The 17,223-nt window shown below is 50.3% G+C and overlaps 1 protein-coding gene across 1 annotated transcript in view; it reads left to right on the forward strand.

The window, feature by feature from the left end:
• The first annotated feature begins 1,431 nt into the window (after positions 1–1,431).
• LFNG (LFNG O-fucosylpeptide 3-beta-N-acetylglucosaminyltransferase) overlaps positions 1,432–17,223 on the forward strand; it is a 31,999-nt gene continuing 16,207 nt past the window's right edge. Inside the window, exon 1 of the mRNA XM_083585822.1 lies at positions 1,432–2,056. Within this exon, the coding sequence (XP_083441948.1) occupies positions 1,628–2,056 (429 nt within the window). The 5' untranslated portion in view covers positions 1,432–1,627. The remainder of the gene's footprint in view (positions 2,057–17,223) is intronic.

The following is a 17,223-nucleotide window of genomic DNA, read 5'->3' on the forward strand; positions in this document are numbered from 1 at the left end:
TACACATAGCTGTCAACTTTCAGATTTGAAAATAAGGGATCAGCAGCCTCACCTGTCCCAGGGACAGTCTATGGGATATCTAACAATCCAGGATAGCAGTGGGAAGAGGCGCTGGAATAAGGGAATTTCCTGCAAAAAAGGGAAGGTTGACTGCTATGGGCTTACAGTACATATAATAATAATAATAATAATAATAATAATAATAATAATAATAATAATAAATTTTATTTATATCCCGCCCTCCCCAGCCGAAGCCGGGCTCAGGGCGGCTAACAACACTAAAATAGTGCAACATTATAAAAACATTATAAAAATTAATTAAAATCAAAATTGATGGCAACCATAAACTAAAGTTTTGTAAAGATTGCCAAAGGAGGGGGTCAGGCTGCGCCCTGACCAAAGGCCTGGTGGAACAGCTCTGTCTTGCAGGCCCTGCGGAAAGATGTCAAGTCCCACAGGGCCCTTGTCTCTTGTGACAGAGCATTCCACCAGGTTGGAGCCGCAGCCGAAAAAGCCCTGGCTCTAGTTGAGGCCAGCCTAACCTCTCTGTGGCCTGGGACCTTCAAGATGTTTTTATTTGAAGACCGTAAGTTCCTCTGTGGGGCATACCAGGAGAGGCGGTCCCGTAGGTACGAGGGTCCTAGGCCGTATAGGGCTTTGAAGGTTAAAACCAGCACCTTAAACCTGATCCTGTACACCGGGAGCCAGTGCAGCTGGTATAGCACCGGATGAATGTGATCTCGCAGCGAAGACCCCGTAAGCCAGCCACTCAGAGCAAAGGGCCGCGGAGAGAGGAGTTTTTAAAAGCAAAGTAAAACGTCAAACATTAACTTCTTGATACAGGGCTGCCTTCAGACCAAGCTAATCTTCTCTGTGTCCTTCCAATTTTAGTGTATGTGCTGCCAAAGGGAGCACATTTTACACATGCTCAGAGAACCGCTCTCCACCGAGTCCAGCACAGAGAACGGGCTTTTAGCTTGCAGGGTGTGCGTGTTTTCCCTGTTTCAAAGCAGACAAAACAAAACAAAACAAAATATTCTAGTGGCTGTTTTGCAAATGGCAGGAGCGAGGAAGAATGCCTTTCCAACACTTTTTTTTAAAGGCACGATTTATCTCCAAGCGTGGGCTGGTCCCCTTCCGCATAAAAGCCCACCGCGTCGCTTTGCCTTGTTGCAAGCGAGCTTTACGACCAGGGAGACCCTCCCTCACTTTAATAGCCTCCGTCCTCCCCGCCCCGCTTTTCCAAGCTAAGCCACGGGGGAGACCCGCCGCTGCCTTCCCGCCCGGGGGCCCCGCGTCCCGCAATGTTGCAACGTTCTGAGCCCGCCCCCTCCCTGGGTGGGCGCGGCCTAAGTCAGCCACTCAGAGCAAAGGGGCGGGGCCGCGGAGAGAGGAGTTTTTAAATCGCGGCTGAGTCGCTGCAGCGAAGCGATCGGCGCTGAGCTTGGCGCGCTGGGAGGAAGGGGAGACCCGGGGGTTGGGGTGGCTGGTGCTGCTGTTTCTGCTGGAGCAAAGCAGGGGAAGTCTTCTTGGCAGGGCTGTTGTGCCTCGCGCGCACCTGGGCAGCGGTTGTTTCCCCCCCCCCAAAAAAATTGCACTTAAAACTGCAAAACCTCCGAAATCCGCGATGCTGAAAAGCTGCGGGAAGAAGCTTTTGCTGTCCCTGGTGGGCTCCATGCTGACCTGCTTCCTGGTGCTGGTGGTGGACCAGCAGAAGGGGCAGGTGCTGAGCCTGGGGGGCGGCGGAGCCGGCCTCCTCCTGCAGCCCTTCGAGGGCTCCCGCGGCGACGCGGCGGGCTTGCGAGCTGCATTGCCCTCGGGGCAGAGCCACCACGATGTGCGGAGCTTCAGCGCGTACTTCTCCAAGCTGGCCCGGGGGAAGGCGGAGGCGGCCCCGGCGGTGGGAGGCGGCCCGGAGGAAGGGAGGGCGGCCAGGCCGCAGCTGGAGGACATTTCGCCCCAGGATGTCTTCATCGCCGTCAAGACCACCAAGAAGTTCCACAAGTCGAGGCTGGAGCTGCTGCTGGATACGTGGATCTCGCGCAACAAGGACATGGTAAGGAGATGGGGCCGCGGGTGCGGGTCTCTTCCCACCTCCCAGTTATGGGATGGATGCTGTGCATTTATTTTTAAATAAGATGACTGCCAACAAAACAAAAACCCCATCCCCTGTTGCTGGAAGACTTGTGGTGGTGTTGGATGAATGCACTCTGTGCATGCTCAAGGGTACACTCGGCTTCGAGCATTGCTGGCGGTGCCAAAGCTGAGCTTTGGGTCGGGAAATAGGTTGAGGGGTTGTGCTGTGGAAACTCCCTCTTTTGGGGGGTGCTGTGTTCCCGGGCATCGTATCTTCCAGGCTGAGCCTTGACCTGGAAACGAGTTTGTGGTGGCGGCGAGGAAGCCCCGGGGAACCCCGCTTCCGCGCGCGCAGAGGCCCCTCGGATCGCTAGCACCCATCCAGAAAGCGCGGGTTGCCTGCAGCGAGTGGGCGGCTGCTGCACGGTGCCAGCCCGTGCCAACGGCGTGCTAATGAGCAGGAAGGATGCGGGCTGGCGAGTAACTGCAAGCCCAGCGCCTTGATCTGTGCCGTCTCCGCCCTTGCCCCCCAGGGAGGGAAAGTGAGGCACGCTCCTCTGCCACAAGCCCACACAGCCAGCCAGCCTCCCTCCCTCTTTTGCTGCCCTCCTATAAATGGTTTCCGTCAAGGGAGGCTTATTTCGCTTGCTTGAGTGCATGCATACACACACACACAGACACAGGTTTTCGTTTTGTGGCTTTCATTGTTTCCACGCGTTGCAGCAGCGCAATAGTGCTTGCTTAAAAAGAGAGGTGTATCTGAAGCTTGAAATGCAATCCCTACTCTGAAATGGGCAGAACCGCTCTGTGGTTGACTCAATGGTGAGAGAAAGGCACTCTGCACATGCTCAAGCGGTCCCTTCCTCCCCGACTAACCCTTTTCAGAGTGCGGATGCCCTGTCACTTACTCTAAATGCATTTCCCCCTGCAAATAGAGGCAACAGGGCAACATAATGTTATCAGTTGAGATTCTCTGATAAATTGAAAAGGGTGTTGGATGGGGTGAGAGATGCCTTGTTCTCCCTTCTAGTCTAGTTTGCTCTAGGCAGTTGCTACAAAGTTGGTCAAGGGGATGTGTGTGCGCACAAACACCCTTATTGGATACCTGTTAGGGCAGACAGGCATGCAAGGTTTTGAGTAGAAGAGGTTTCTATTCAAAACCTTGCATGCCTGTCTGTTTTCCCAGCAAGAAAGCATTGCACCACACCACTGCAAGCAAATGTGGATTCAATTGCCCCGCCTGAGGCTTGTGCGGTTCTTGCCACTGTGGCTGTGAATGCTGCCCTTAAACTGCTTTGCTAGGAATTAAGTTCAGCAGCAGCAGCAGATCAAAGTGCCCCCTGTCCAAGTACAGACCAGATGTGATAATAGCGCTTCAGAGACAGTGTGTGCCTCTGCCAGGGCCAGTCCAAGACATTTTGGCACCTGAGGTGGACCCCCAAACTGATTTCTCCCCCCAAGAGAAGAAGGGGTGAGAGAATATCTACATCAGGATCTGGCGTCCCTGTGGATCCTGCCACCTGAGGTGGTCACCTAACTTGTCTCATGGGTGGATCAGCCCTGGTTTCTGCTACATTTTTAAAACCACTTTCAGGCTTGATTGAGGGAATTCTAGGGGACTGTCTGTCCTTCTGTCAAAAGCCTTAAGGCACTCTGAAAACAAGGCTTCTCAGCCTAAAATGGCAATTCTAAGGGGGATGGTTAACTGTTTGAATCTGGTGTCAGACCAGCTTACAAGGTGGAGACTAGAGGGATTATTATTATTTAACACATTGGCTTGTGTAGCTGAGCATTCCTGTGACTGTTAGGTTATGTGGAGTTGGCCTTAGTGCAGGCTTTGCAATGTGGTGGCGGCGTCCAGATGTTTTGGGCCACAGCTCCCATCAGCATCACTCAGCCAAAACATCTGGAAAAGGCCAGGTTGGCAAAGCCTGTCCTATATAGCATCTCTGCAAGGGATCTTTGCAAAGGTTCTCCCTGGGTGTGACTGCCGGAGAGCTGCTTCATTATTTAAATCTGCTCCCTAACAAACTGATGGCTTTAATGATTCCGTCTTCTCAGGCTCCGGTGCCTGTTTATTCCCTCCTCCCCAAATCTTTCCCTCCCTCTTTCTCTTCTCTGTGTTCTCTCTCTCAGGAAGATTGGAGACTGAGGAGCATGAAATGCAATTTGTGTCGCTGGACTGGGCTTTGTCAGATGTAAAGCAGAGACTTAAGACCAGGCTCATTTGCATAAAGAAAAAGGGGAGGGAGGGAAAAAAAGAATTCTCAGGCTTGTTTTAGAGCCAAGAGGGGGGATGTCTTCAGTCACCAAGTGCCCCCCTTTCCTAAACTGTGACTGGAATTCCAGGATGCCCCCAAAGCAATTGGAGATGAAGAGTTGGAAAGTTTCATGGCTTAAAAAATTAGCATTAAAGTGCTAGCGATTCTCAAAAATTATTATTTATACAACCATCATAATTCTTTTTCATTCTGCCTATGTACACCAACACAGGATGGGTTTCTTTTTACGGGTGGAGAAACTAAGGCAGGACAGAGAGAATGACTGTCCTGTGGATCAAATTAGTGCCTAATATTGCGTCCATACAGATGATAGCCTGGGAACCTGAAGTGTGCATGTAAACTACTTGGTAGCTTGCACATGTCTGCCACAACTCCAGAAAAATCTTACTGCTACCCTATTTTTTTTAAAGAAACCTGGTGCAAAAGAGACATGGAGGAAGTCACTTTGTAAGTCCCCAGTTTTACAGTTTTCCCCGAACTCAGAGGAGTGCAAAAGCCAAAGGACAACTGCTTTCTGCTCCAGGTATTACCGTGGAGAAGGCAGCTATCATTGACCACAATCCACAGTATCTATGATCTCCCTCTGCTGTTGGAGGCTGGGAATCCCAGGTGAGCGGAAGCAGAGAGCTGTTGCTCCTTCTTTCTGACTTCCCACAGGCACCTGATTAGCTACTGAGAGAGCAGGATGCTGGCCTTGATGGCATTTGATCTGGCAGGGCTCTCCTTATGCCCTTGCGCAGGGAGTAGGAATTGGGTCTGTTTGCTTCAAACTGAGGAATGAGCAAAACACCCCTAGTGGTTCAAGCATCCCTAGTGAAAACTCCATTAGCCTGTGGCAGCCGTGTCTTGCTACTGATGAGCCATTGGTGACCCAGCTGGGTACCCGGGTCTTTAGAGCATCCTTCCATCTCTCTCATAGGCCATTTCTCATGGTCACTTTGCGTCTTGGCCACCCAGCAGAGATGCTCCAGCATGGATCTCTAGCATGTGTGGGTGCCCCCAACACCTACCGACAATCCTGGGAAAAGCTGGCCCCTTTCCCCCCTTCATGGATTCCGTCTTTCTTCTGGGTTTTTTGTTCCGCCTTGTTTGTCCTCTCGGCCTTCCCAGAGCCTAGCGGCTCTGCTCTCACGCTGTCTCCCCAGGCAAGCTAACAAAGCCCCTTTTCTCCCGGGGGCTGAGAAAAGACTCGGCAGAAAGACTCTGCAGCCGCTTGTGTGGTGCTTTTCCGTGGGAACGGAGTGGAGGAGCTCGCCGAAGCTCACAGTGGCCAGGTCAGGTTGCCTAGAGATGTTGTGGGGTGTCGGGGGGGGGGGAAGTGGGGCAAAAATCCAGATTGCCTCTTCTTGGCGGGGTGTCTGAGTGACACCTCTCTCCTCCAGTGCTTGAGGTGCAGGCAAACTGAATTTCCCAAAGCCCGTCTTGCATCACAGCAGAGAGGGAGGGGAATTGGTGATATGTCCCAACCTCTCCGTGCAGATTTGCATTCTCAGGTTCAAATGCTGACTGACCTTCAGAATCCTGAAAGTTTTGCATAATACAGTGGCCTCTGGGGAAGACTGTAAACTCGCCTTGCCCACCCTCCAGGTTATTTTTGAGGCTACAGCTCCCATTAGCCCCAGGCAGCATGACCAAAATATCCAAAATATCTGAAGGGCACCAGGATGAGGAAAGTGCTGTAAGCCAAAGCTTTGTTCAAAGGAACTCCTTTGATGGATGGCGCTGGGCTGTGAAGGGTCAGGAAGTCTTGGCCTTGCTACAGTGCAGACTTATACTAGTTTAGGGGTGATTGGCACCGTAGTTTTGTGCAGTGGGGGGGGGGGAACCAGAGCTAGGGACTTCTAATGGAATGATCAGCTGGCTGCCTTGTCAAAATGCCCGGCATTCTCTGGGATAAACTCTTACAGTTAAAAACTAGCCTGTAAGCTCCACTGATTTGTAGGAGCTGACTCTTTGCTCGGAGGTAGCCTAAGTTTGCAACAGTCTTTTCTCTCTGCACCCCCAATATCTGTTCTGTTTTTAAGTGGATCGGGGCTGCCACACTTCCGTATCAGTGCTGATGTGCTGCAAGAGTAGCAGGTGATGGTCCTTTGTGGATATATCTAAAACCTGAGCATGTCGCATTGTGAACTGGATCAGACAAGCCAGGCTCACAGACTCTTCTTCCTCCTCTTTCCTGGAAGAGGTTCAGAAAAGGGAAAGCCAAATGAATCAGGTTGGGGAGCAAACTCCACTGGGGGGAAGGGTTACAACATGTTGGGCTTCCTGGTTGCTGGGGAGAAATGAGGTGAATAAGGGAGGATGGTGGCAGAGGTACGTAGAATGAGCCGTGTTGTGGTGGAAGTGGATTGGGAGAAGCTTTTCTCTGCATTGGAGGACAACCTGAACGCTGGGAGATTCAGCACAGACCAAAGGAAGTTCTTCTTCACAGAATGCTATTTTGTTGTTGTTGTTTAGTCATTTAGTCGTGTCCGACTCTTTGTGACCCCCTGGACCAGAACACGCCAGGCACTCCTGTCTTCCACTGCCTCCCGCAGCTTGGTCAAACTCATGCTGGTAGCTTCGAGAATACTGTCCCACCATCTCGTCCTCTGTTGTCCCCTTCTCCTTGTGTCCTCAATCTTTCCCAATGTCAGGGTCTTTTCCAGGGAGTCTTCTCTTCTCATGAGGTGGCTATGGAATCTGCCAACACCACATGTAGGGATGGTCGCCCACATGGATGGCTTTGAAAAAGAGGATTAGAGCAATTTATGAAGGATAATTAGTGGCCGTTGGCCATGACTGCATCCTGCCTTGGCTGTCTGAGGCTGAATGCCAGTTGCGGGAAGTCTCAGGTGGGGAGACATTGTGCTCAGGTCTCACTTGTGGGCTTCCAAGAGGCACTTGGTTGGCCCCTGGGAGAACAGGAAGCAGGGCTATGTGGGCCTTTGGCTGGATCCAGCAGCCAAGCTCTTCCTACAACCTTTTAACAGTTGATCTCTTGCTAATCATGATGTACCCTCTTTCTCGGGGGTGGGGGGTGGGAATTGAGTTGACTGTAGCAGTGGGACCTCTCTTTTGTAGACACAATTTCCTCCTTGTCTTCTCTGTTCCACATTTGCACAGCTTCTCTGTGGCATGGAGACTTTGACAGGCTTCAAGCAGAGCGGGGAATTCCTTGGGAATTCCCACAATTGCATCTTGCCATTGACATGTGGGTGGAATCCCTTTTCACGTTCCGTAATGATGAGGGGTGTCTCCCCTGGACTCAAGACACGCTTCAGTTCACGTACGTTGCCATTGTACACATGTTCTGCTTCAAAAGTCAACTCTGCCATCATAAGAGCATAAGAAGAAGGTCCATCAAGCCCAGCATCCGGTTCTCACAGTGGCCAACCAGATGCCGGTGGGACACCAGCAAAGCCAGACCTGAGCACAAGAGCAACTCTCGTCTCCTGTGACTTCCAGCAACTGGGATTCAGAAGCATCACAGCTTCTCACCATGGAGGCAGAGCACGGCAGCCCAAGACATTTGGGTATCTGAGGCGAACCACAGAATGGCAGCCCCTTTCCCTCCAGGGATGATGGAGTGAGTGAAGATCTACTTCAGAACATGGAAGGAATGGCTGGCAAAAGGCCCCTGTGAGAGGCAGGGAAGGAAAGATCTCCCAGGGTGAAGGAAGAAAGGGAAGCTCTCTTTCTGCGTGAGATGAGGGTCTCGGACACTGAGGTCCAGCGCCAAGGGCCTTCTGGTGGTTCCCTTGCTGCGAGAAGTGAGGTTACAAGGAACCAGGCAGAGGGCCTTCTCAGTAGTGGCACCCGCCCTGTGGAATGCCCTCCCACCAGATGTCAAAGAGAACAACTACCAGACTTTTAGAAGGCATCTGAAGGCAGCCCTGTTTAGGGAAGCTTTTAATGTTTAATAGGTTGTTGTATTTTAGTGTTCTGTTGGAAGCCGCCCAGAGTGGCTGGGGAAACCCAGCCAGATGGGCGGGGTATAAATAATAAAATATTATTATTATTATTATTATTATTATTATTATTATTCATTTACCATTGGGAGAGGGCAGAGCCTAGTCTAGTAGCCATTGATAGCCTTCTCTCTCTTGAGTTTGCTCAATCCTCTACTAAAGTCATCCAATTTGGTGACTCGTTGCTTCCTGTGGGAGTGAGTTCCACAGTTTAACTAGGCATGAATAAAGAATCTCTCTCATCCTGGATCTTCCAACTTTCAGCTTCAATGGATGCCCACGATTTGGAGTTCGAGAGAAGCTTTTCTCTGCCCACTTTCTCCATGCCCTGTGTACATCTATAAACTCCCACCCATGTTGCTTCTTGCTTGCCGTTTCTTTGAACGAAAGAGTTCCAAGCACTGCAACCTTTCTTCACAGGGAAATCTGAAGATTGTGTCGATGAAACAGCTTTCCCCCTGGCCTGTCCTAGCTGCTGACTTATACTGTTCTTCAGCTACACTGGCACACTGCCCTACCATGGTGTGTTGGGTGGCATCCTGGCACGGCCCTTTCCGCATTGCCGCCTCTTTAGTGAAGCCAACCAGCCGGCCGGGGGGGGGGGGGGCGGAATCATGTCAGCTTCACTGAAGTTCCTACACTGTCTTGTTTTCAAACTGTTGCCGTGTGTTCCACTTCTGATGTGCCTACCTGCCCTTTCCTTGTGAGCTATTTTGGAGTCGAGACCAAAAAGAAAGGAGAGCTTAACATGTGGAAAAAAGCAGTTTGCAAACGTTTGAGGGGAAAAGCTGCATGTTTGTTTTCCAAGTATGCACACCGGAAGCAGAAGGTGGGGGAAGTCTGCCTTAAGGGGTTTATCTAAAACACGAGGTCTTTCTGCCCTCCCCCATCAACCTGCCATTTATTAAACATCTCCCAAAACCTTATCCTTCCTCTTTTAGCTGCATTCAAGCTGTTTGCAAAAGTGGTTGTGAGATGTTAAGATCTAAAACCAAACATCCTTCCTTCCTGTAGTTTGAATGCAAAGAGTAGGCTGCATGTTCAGGTCTTAGCTGTGCTTCAGAACCCACAAATGTGCAGTTGACTTACCCTATTCATGCAGAATGATCAAAATGTATAATTTGGCAAATGAGTCCTCTCTCCATTTGACCTGGCATTCCTAAGAACCAGTTAATTCCCCAAATCATGAGAAGGGCTTCCTAAACGAGCCTTTTGGGGATGCTGGTTCAGAGGGTCTTTTTTTAATTGCACACACATAGGTAGGTCAGGAGAAGGACCTCTTGGTCCCCTGTTGGTTGAGACCATCCCTGAGCAGGCCTGGACAAGTGAGCTTTGTGACCTTGGTCCTGTTGTGAGGGGGGAAAAGAGTAACGCAATGAACTTTGTTTTAGGCTTGTAAGTGGTGACTAGCCTGATCGCCTGCATGGTGAGTAAGAATCTCCTCTGGGTGACTAGGCAGCGAGAGCTTTACAAGAGGGTCCTACTTTGGCCAAATCCCAATAGCTATTTTCTGCAGATGCTCAGTGCATTTGTATTTACAGTGGTATCTCAGGTTACATACACTTCAGGTTACATACGCTTCAGGTTACAGACTCCGCTAACCCAGAAATAGTACCTCGGGTTAAGAACTTTGCTTCAGGATGAGAACAGAAATTGTGCGGCGGCAGCAGGAGGCCCCATTAGCTAAAGTGGTGCTTCAGGTTAAGAACCATTTCAGGTTAAGAACGGAGCTCCAGAACAAATTAAGTACTTAACCCGAGGTACCACTGTATTTGATGAAATTTATATACTGCTTGATTGTTATAAAACCACGATGGTTTACAAGAAATATGAAAATTTTAGATGAAAACCAGTTAAAACCAATTTAAAACACTTAAAGGTAATTTCAGTTAACAGTAGAAAAGACTGTTGTCTCTTTTTATGTTCTTATGACCAGGAGATGGTGCAGGGCTTTGCAGTAGGCTTGTAGCTTTATGCACTAGACAATAAATAAAGGGGGAGTGGGCAGCTGGAAAAAAGACTTTGGCAAATCCACCCACCATTGCACCCAATCTGTTTTGAATATATACAATTTGGGCTTTAGGCGCGACCCCCGGTACGTAACCCCCGCATCAGTTGAGGGCATACTGTACTTCCCCAGTGTCTTGCAACAACCGTCCATATATATAGCCAGAGGGCAACTAGTTCCAGTAAATCAGCTCTGACTGTGTATGGTTCCCCTTTTACCACCACCCCGCTAGGGTTTGCTGCCACGTAAACTGCGTACGGAAATACCCTCCCAGACACCAAAGCTGCTAATAACTTGAGGGCTTGGTGATGTTTCTAGCGACTCTCAGCAGGCACTGCCAGTGGTCGACCGCCGCAGTTAGAATAACTTTCAGATGAGAACCCATAAAGAATTACTTTACGTATGGAGTGTAGGCGGTAGCATTTGACACAATGCATGCACAGGGACTAGCGGTTAACACACTGTGCACAAAGGGATCCTGCCCCTTGTTTTGTGCACAAAGCAACTTTCTGACCCTGCACCTATCAGTTTCCTGCTCTGCCTCTAAACGAAGATCTTGCACTTCTAGTAATGGGATAGCAGGATTGGTTACCTATTGCAACCTTTTCAAGAGTGAGCAGCCCTTAAATGAGCGAAGCTTTGTTAAAGAGCAGACTCTGCTCATGGCAAACACACACTCAGAGATGCTCATAGGTAAGGAAGCAGTAAAGTTGTCCATTGTAGGAAATACATAACTTGGAGAAAAGAGTTTGCTGTTCTAGTCTCACCAGCTGGTCTAGAGAAGAACAAGACAGCCATGCTTGCTCCTTTGCTCTCTGAAGACTGAGAAATGTGAGGAGGAGGAATTTGTGAGCAGGATGCAACCCGAGAATATCGGTCTCATATCGGAGAGGGTTTGTTGCAAGAGGTTAAAGATATCTGTCCCTCACCCCATCGGTTTAAACCATGGGTAGGCAAACTAAGGCCCGGGGGCTGGATACGGCCCAATTGCCTTCTAAATCCGGCCCGCAGACAGTCCAGGAATCAGCGTGTTTTTACATGAGTAGAATGTGTCCTTTTATTTAAATTGCATCTCTGGGTTACTTGTGGGGCATAGGAATTCATTCATTTTTTTCAAAATATAGTCCGGCCCCCCACAAGGTGTGGGGGACAGTGGACCAGCCCCCTGCTGAAAAAGTTTGCTGTCCCCTGGTTTAAACCCATGAGAAAAATCATATGCTCTAAGGTGAGTTGCACCCAAACTTCCAACAGCTGGACTACTTAACTCCCATTTCTGCAACACACACCAGCCATCATTTCCAGCTTTACCATTGTGAGCCTATCTCCAGCCTTGTGATGTTTTGGCCTACACAAGTGTTCCCACTTGGTTCCCCAGCTGTTTTTGGACTACAACTCCCATCATCACTACCCAGCAAGACCAGTGGCCAGGGATGATGGGGACTGTAGTCCAAAAGCAGCTGTAAAACCAAGTTTGGGGAACACTGTTCTGCAGTGTGTCCATCGATGCCGGCTGGGGCCGATGGCAATCATAGTCCAGAACATCTGGAGGGTGCCAGGATGGCGAAAAGCTGGCAATGAGGACTCACATTTTCTCCCCTTCCTAGCTTCTCTTCTGCATCCTGCTGTAAACCAACCCCCGGCAGAAGCTCTTCCGATGATCTAGCCCCGAGGGGAGAGTCCAGTCCGTGGTTTTGGGCTGCTGTTGTTTTTTGGAAGTGGTTTCTTAAGAATTGTGGCCGATTCAGTGTGGAAATACTCCAGAGGAGAGGGGAGAGGACTGCAATGCCAGGGAGCAGTTGGGGGGAGGGAAGGAGATGAATACAGATGCAAGCTAATCCAAACTTAGCAAATTCCTGCTGAGTCGAGGGATTTGCCTTAACAGGATCACACAAGAAATCGTCTTAGTGTGCAGAGCCGAAGAAGAGAGACCTCAGCGCCGAGGAAAGCGGGTGGTCTGGGTTTTCTGCCACTTGCAGGCAGCGCCAGCTGCGGATCTGGGGCTGCCCCGGGTCCAATGGTGTGGAAACAAAGCTGGCACGGCCCTGGGATAGCCAGCCCTCCTGGCATAAGACTTGGTCGCTGGAATGGAATATTGTTCGATCTTTAAGGAGCATTTTTTTTGGACTAGCTTCTCCCTGGCTGCCATGTATATCTGCTTCATCTTATTCTAGCTGCCAAGGGTCAGGCCTGCAGGGGGTCCCTGCTGCGACCCCCAAAGCACATTTGCGCTCCTTAGTCCTAAAATGATCACTTTAACTGTAGCTCAGCAGAAAAAACCACCTGCTTTGCATGGTTCAGTCTCTAGCATCTAGGGTTGCGGAAGACTCCCCACCTGAAATCCTGGGGAGCTGCTGCCAGTCAGTGTGGGCAATGCCAGCTGTCTGGTCCAGCATAAGGCAGCCTTATGCGTTCCTATAAAGAAGGGCCCATAGCTTAGGGGTAGAGCATCTGATTTGCATGCAGGAAACCCTGGCTGCCAGTCAGTGTGGTCCCAACTGAGATTGGTGCAAGAGCAGCCTTTAGAAGCCATGAGAGCTTGAGATTTTGCTTTTGTGTGCATTGCAGTTATTCAGTCCCACGTCCTATGCTCATCCAGACATGCGATGGAATACAAGTGTACACACACACACATACACACACACACACACGTGTTTGTGCGCACACCAGCCCATCATGACTGACCTGCTCCATGTTCTCTTTTGCAGAACGGTTAAATAATTGCCTTGCCCTCCCCTGACTTTCCTCTCTCCGCAAGCCATGCATTTGCCTTCGGGACAGCGCATTCCTAAGCAGCTGCGGCTCCCAAATTTTCATAGCGCCTTGGCTGGATTCCCTGCCCTGGGGGTTAATAGCTAGCTAGGGTGCGTGCCATGCGCTCCGCACATGCCCCACAAAGCCCGGTGCGCTTCTGTGTACAGAAGAAACAGTGCTGTGTTTACTGTTTACACTCCAAACACAGGTGTGGGCCCTGCCCGACCGGATCCAGTGACCCGGTGCTCCCAACCAATTCAGGCCACTTTGCTGGGGCAGAGTGGGAAGGGCTTTTCACTGGGAGCCCAGATCCTGTCTCCCTACAGTCCTAGGTCTGGGGGTGGGGCAGCAGGGTGCTGAGTGCCAGCGATTCCAGCTAAATTTAGGAGTGGGAGATTCCCAGAGCTGCGCCCCCACCCTCATTCCAGGATAATGGAGACTTTGCATAGATTTCACCTCCCTTTTGCACAGCTCCAAGCCTGGCCTGCTTAAAAGGGGGGGGGGGGGAGAGAGATAGGAGATCTGGGCAGGCCAAGGGAAGGGCTTCTTTGCACAGTGCGGAGTTAACCCTATGGAGTCCTTTTCCCACCTGTGGTGGAACTGCCCACCAGTATTCAAATTCTGGACTATAGTTTGGGAGGTGTTGTTGCGTTGAGAGGCACCCCCTGCGATGCAGAAATCTCAACTAGAGCACCCATGGCAAATGGATTTGTTTAGTATGTCTATGAGGGACGATCAGCTGAAAGCTTTGAGCCCTCAGGAACTGTTGACATGGATGCTGGCAGCTGCCAGAACCTCAGTTGCCCCCAAATGGAAAACCTGCCTGGATTTGCAACTTTTGCTTTGTTGTGAAAATATGTGGAGTTTAGCATTAGCTGAAAAAACAACAACTCATAAATGACATGTTGCCCAAAGCTCAGAGGACCTGAAAAAAAATAATTCTGGGATTTCATTTTACATGCAGCAAATAGACACATAGGACTCCCTCCCCACGACAAAATGTAAAATTTTGGCTTACCCAATGGTCTCAAGTCCTTTGCCGACCAAATATTAAGACTCTCACAGGTATACTGCACTGCTTTTTTGTAGCTGTAGCATTTCTATTGTATTAATTGGTCGGATTTACTTCAATAATATATTTCGTTTAGACACATCCGTGGGAAAGAGAAGGCAACCTGTGACTACTGGTCACATTCCCACTGGTCCATCTGCAGCTCAAGGTTGCTTACACTGGCTGGCAGCCGCACTCCAGGGTTTCAGGAAGTCCCTGCCTTGATATTGAACCCAGGAGGTCTTGCGTGTGCAGAGCAGGTGCTGGACTGCTGAGATGCAGTTTGTTCAGCACGGTTGGCTTGCCACAGCCTCCCCTTCCAGGCTGGCTTCCTGGCCCAGTTCTCCCATTGCCTTCATGCTTTGCCAGCACCCTATCCGTGGGGCGGGGGGAAGGGTTTGATCTGTGCATAGTGTCAGCGCTGCTAATCGGCTGCCCTAGGTGATGTGGCATTTCCATTCAGGGCTCCATAATAGCTCTTGAAACCAAAGTCCTGGAGCAGCATCTGTGCAGTGCGGGGTGTGTGTGTGGGAGAGATGTGTGGGCATCTAATTCCACAAGGCCCTTCATTGTCCTGCACTGGGGGTGGGGGGTTATTAAACATAATAGCACTTAAAATTAGAGGGTCTTCCAGCTTCTCAAGAGCAGAGGAGCAGAAAGAGAGGGAGGGAGACAAGGATCAGGGGCACCTGTGTCTCTTTAGCAATGCCTTGCAGCCCCATGGCTCAAGATCAGATCCTGAGCCCCTCCCCGCTCCAAGGGCCTGACAGGGGTTGCAAAAGGGTTTTGCCTTTTGCAAAGAGAAAACGGGCTGCTCCAAAACGGATGTCTGCGTCAGCCTGTTTTGTACACAAGGGCTGGGTTCGAGTTCTGTCTTTTCAGTAAACAATGCCCCAGGCAGAGGCTTTGTTCCTCCAGCTGCTGATGTCTCTCCCCCCCCCCTTTCTTGGCACCAGGGACTTTTCCAGCTGTCCGGGAGAGAGACTGCAAAAGGGACTAGAACTATCCAGCCCGACTGGTCCGCCCATCCAGTGGGAATTTCAAAAGTGCAGGCATTCTTGTAGAAATATCTGCTTGGAGCCATTTGGGGCTTAAATATGCAGCCTCCCCACCACTCATGATTAGTGCTAAAGGTGTTAGCTGAGGTGGGGATAATCTTTGGAAAGAATAATTCTGGGAGAAGTCCAGACTTTCCTGCTATGCAGGACTGCGCAAATCAGAATACATATCCCACTTCATCTTTTTTGTTATTAAAGTGGTTATTGTGGAACCAATTTCACTGGTGGAAAAGCTGCTTTCAGGCATGTGTGGGTGATTGTGGGGTTCACAACTGAGGGAGTCAGTGGAGGTGCCTTGGTCTGAGGTCATGGGAGGTCAAAGACCCAGTACAATTTCTGCAGCAGGGTCTAGGGCTGGTATTTTCCATGAGGTCTAGAAACTTTTGTCCTTTCAAAACCAAAGCAGATTCTCCGAGAGCCAAGTCCTTTGCCAGACCCTGTTCCAATTTGTTTCAAGCATCACATCCGGTTCTTCTCGGACCTCGAGCACAGACACCACAGATCTACAAAGTACAGTGGTACCTCCGGTTATGGATTTAATTCATTTTGGGGTGCTATGCGCTCCCTGAAAAATCCGTAACTAGAGGTGCTGCTTCTGTGCACGCACGCGGCACGATAGAGCGCTTCTGCACATGCGTATACACTTCCGGGTTTGCCGCGGCCGTGACCCGAAGATTCTGCAACCTGGAGGTTACGCAACACGAGGTACCACTGTAAAGACAGCAGACAATTTTGAGCCCCCAGGGCACTGACAGATCTAGCTGGGAGCACGCTCTCCTCCTCCAGAAATCAAAATGGGGTGTGCGAGAGAGACTGTGCGTCATGCAGTTCTGCAGAAAGGCAGGTCATGGGGTTAATTTCATCACACTAAATTGCTTCAGTTCCTTAAACTGAGATTGCTGTCTCTGCAGAAGTGGGCGGCGAGGGGGAAGATTTCTGCAATCGCAAGCTGGTCACATGGCTTGATAAATCTTGCGTGCGTGTTCCACCTTCCTGTAGATACTTTCGATGGCTGCTGTGAAATGTGACCGCAAATGGCAAGAAGAGGAAAAATCCCATCCCCCTTGTACCCATCCGCTGCCGCCTCCCTGGGGCCTCGCTGCTCCCTGCTCGGGGGGGGGGGGTGCCCTTTGCCAGTCCTCTTGCGGGACTTTTTCTCTACTTGCAGTTCTTGGCCTTTGCCTCTGCCAGGAAGGGGAAATGATTCACAAACCAAAAGAGAAATGGGACCAGTACAAGGGCAGGAGGAGAGGGAGGGAAACAGGCTCTCATTGCTCAGCTGGGCCTAAGTCATTCTCCTGCTTACCTAGTGGCAGAGCTGGTGGAGCTGTGGTCCTGCAGCTGCTGTCTGCCAGACACAACTGAGGCAGCCCCAAGTATACCTGAGGGAACGTCTCCACCCCCATCGTCCTGCCAGGACATTGAGGACCAGCTCTGAGGGCCTTGTGGCGGTTCCCTCTCTGTGAGAAATGAGGTTACAGGGAACCAGGCAGAGGGCTTTCTCAGTGGCTCCCGCCCTGTGGAATGCCCTCCCATCAGATGTCAAGGAAATAAACAACTATCTAACTTTTAGAAGACATTTGAAGGCAGCCCTGTTTAGGGAAGTTTTTAATGTTTGATGTTTTATCGTGTTTTTAGTACTTTGTTGGGAGCCGCCCAGAATGGCTGGGGAAACCCAGCCAGATGGGTGGGGTATAAATAATAAATTATTATTTATAAGTAAAGGACTGGTTGATCAACCAACCAACCTTGTCCTGGGGTTAACAAAGGACACTGCTGAACGGCAGTTGATTGAGGGCAGCTGGGTGCAGCATCTACAAGTTGTCGCCCCCCACCGAAATATACCATCCTCTTCTCCCTGCCCACTTTCAGTATGGATCTACTATTTTGAGTGTGTGTGTGTTGGGGGTGTTACTGGTTTTTCAGCAGAAATGACAAATCTGGATTAAATGGGGAAATAAAGGCACTTTGATGCCGGTGACATTTGCAAGAAAATGTGCATGCATGTGCAGCCCCCAGGTCCAGGATAAACTGGCAAGGAGTGTGG

Source organism: Podarcis filfolensis, assembly GCF_964270895.1.
Source record: "Podarcis filfolensis genome assembly, chromosome: 14".
Taxonomy (NCBI): Eukaryota; Metazoa; Chordata; class Lepidosauria; order Squamata; family Lacertidae; genus Podarcis; species Podarcis filfolensis.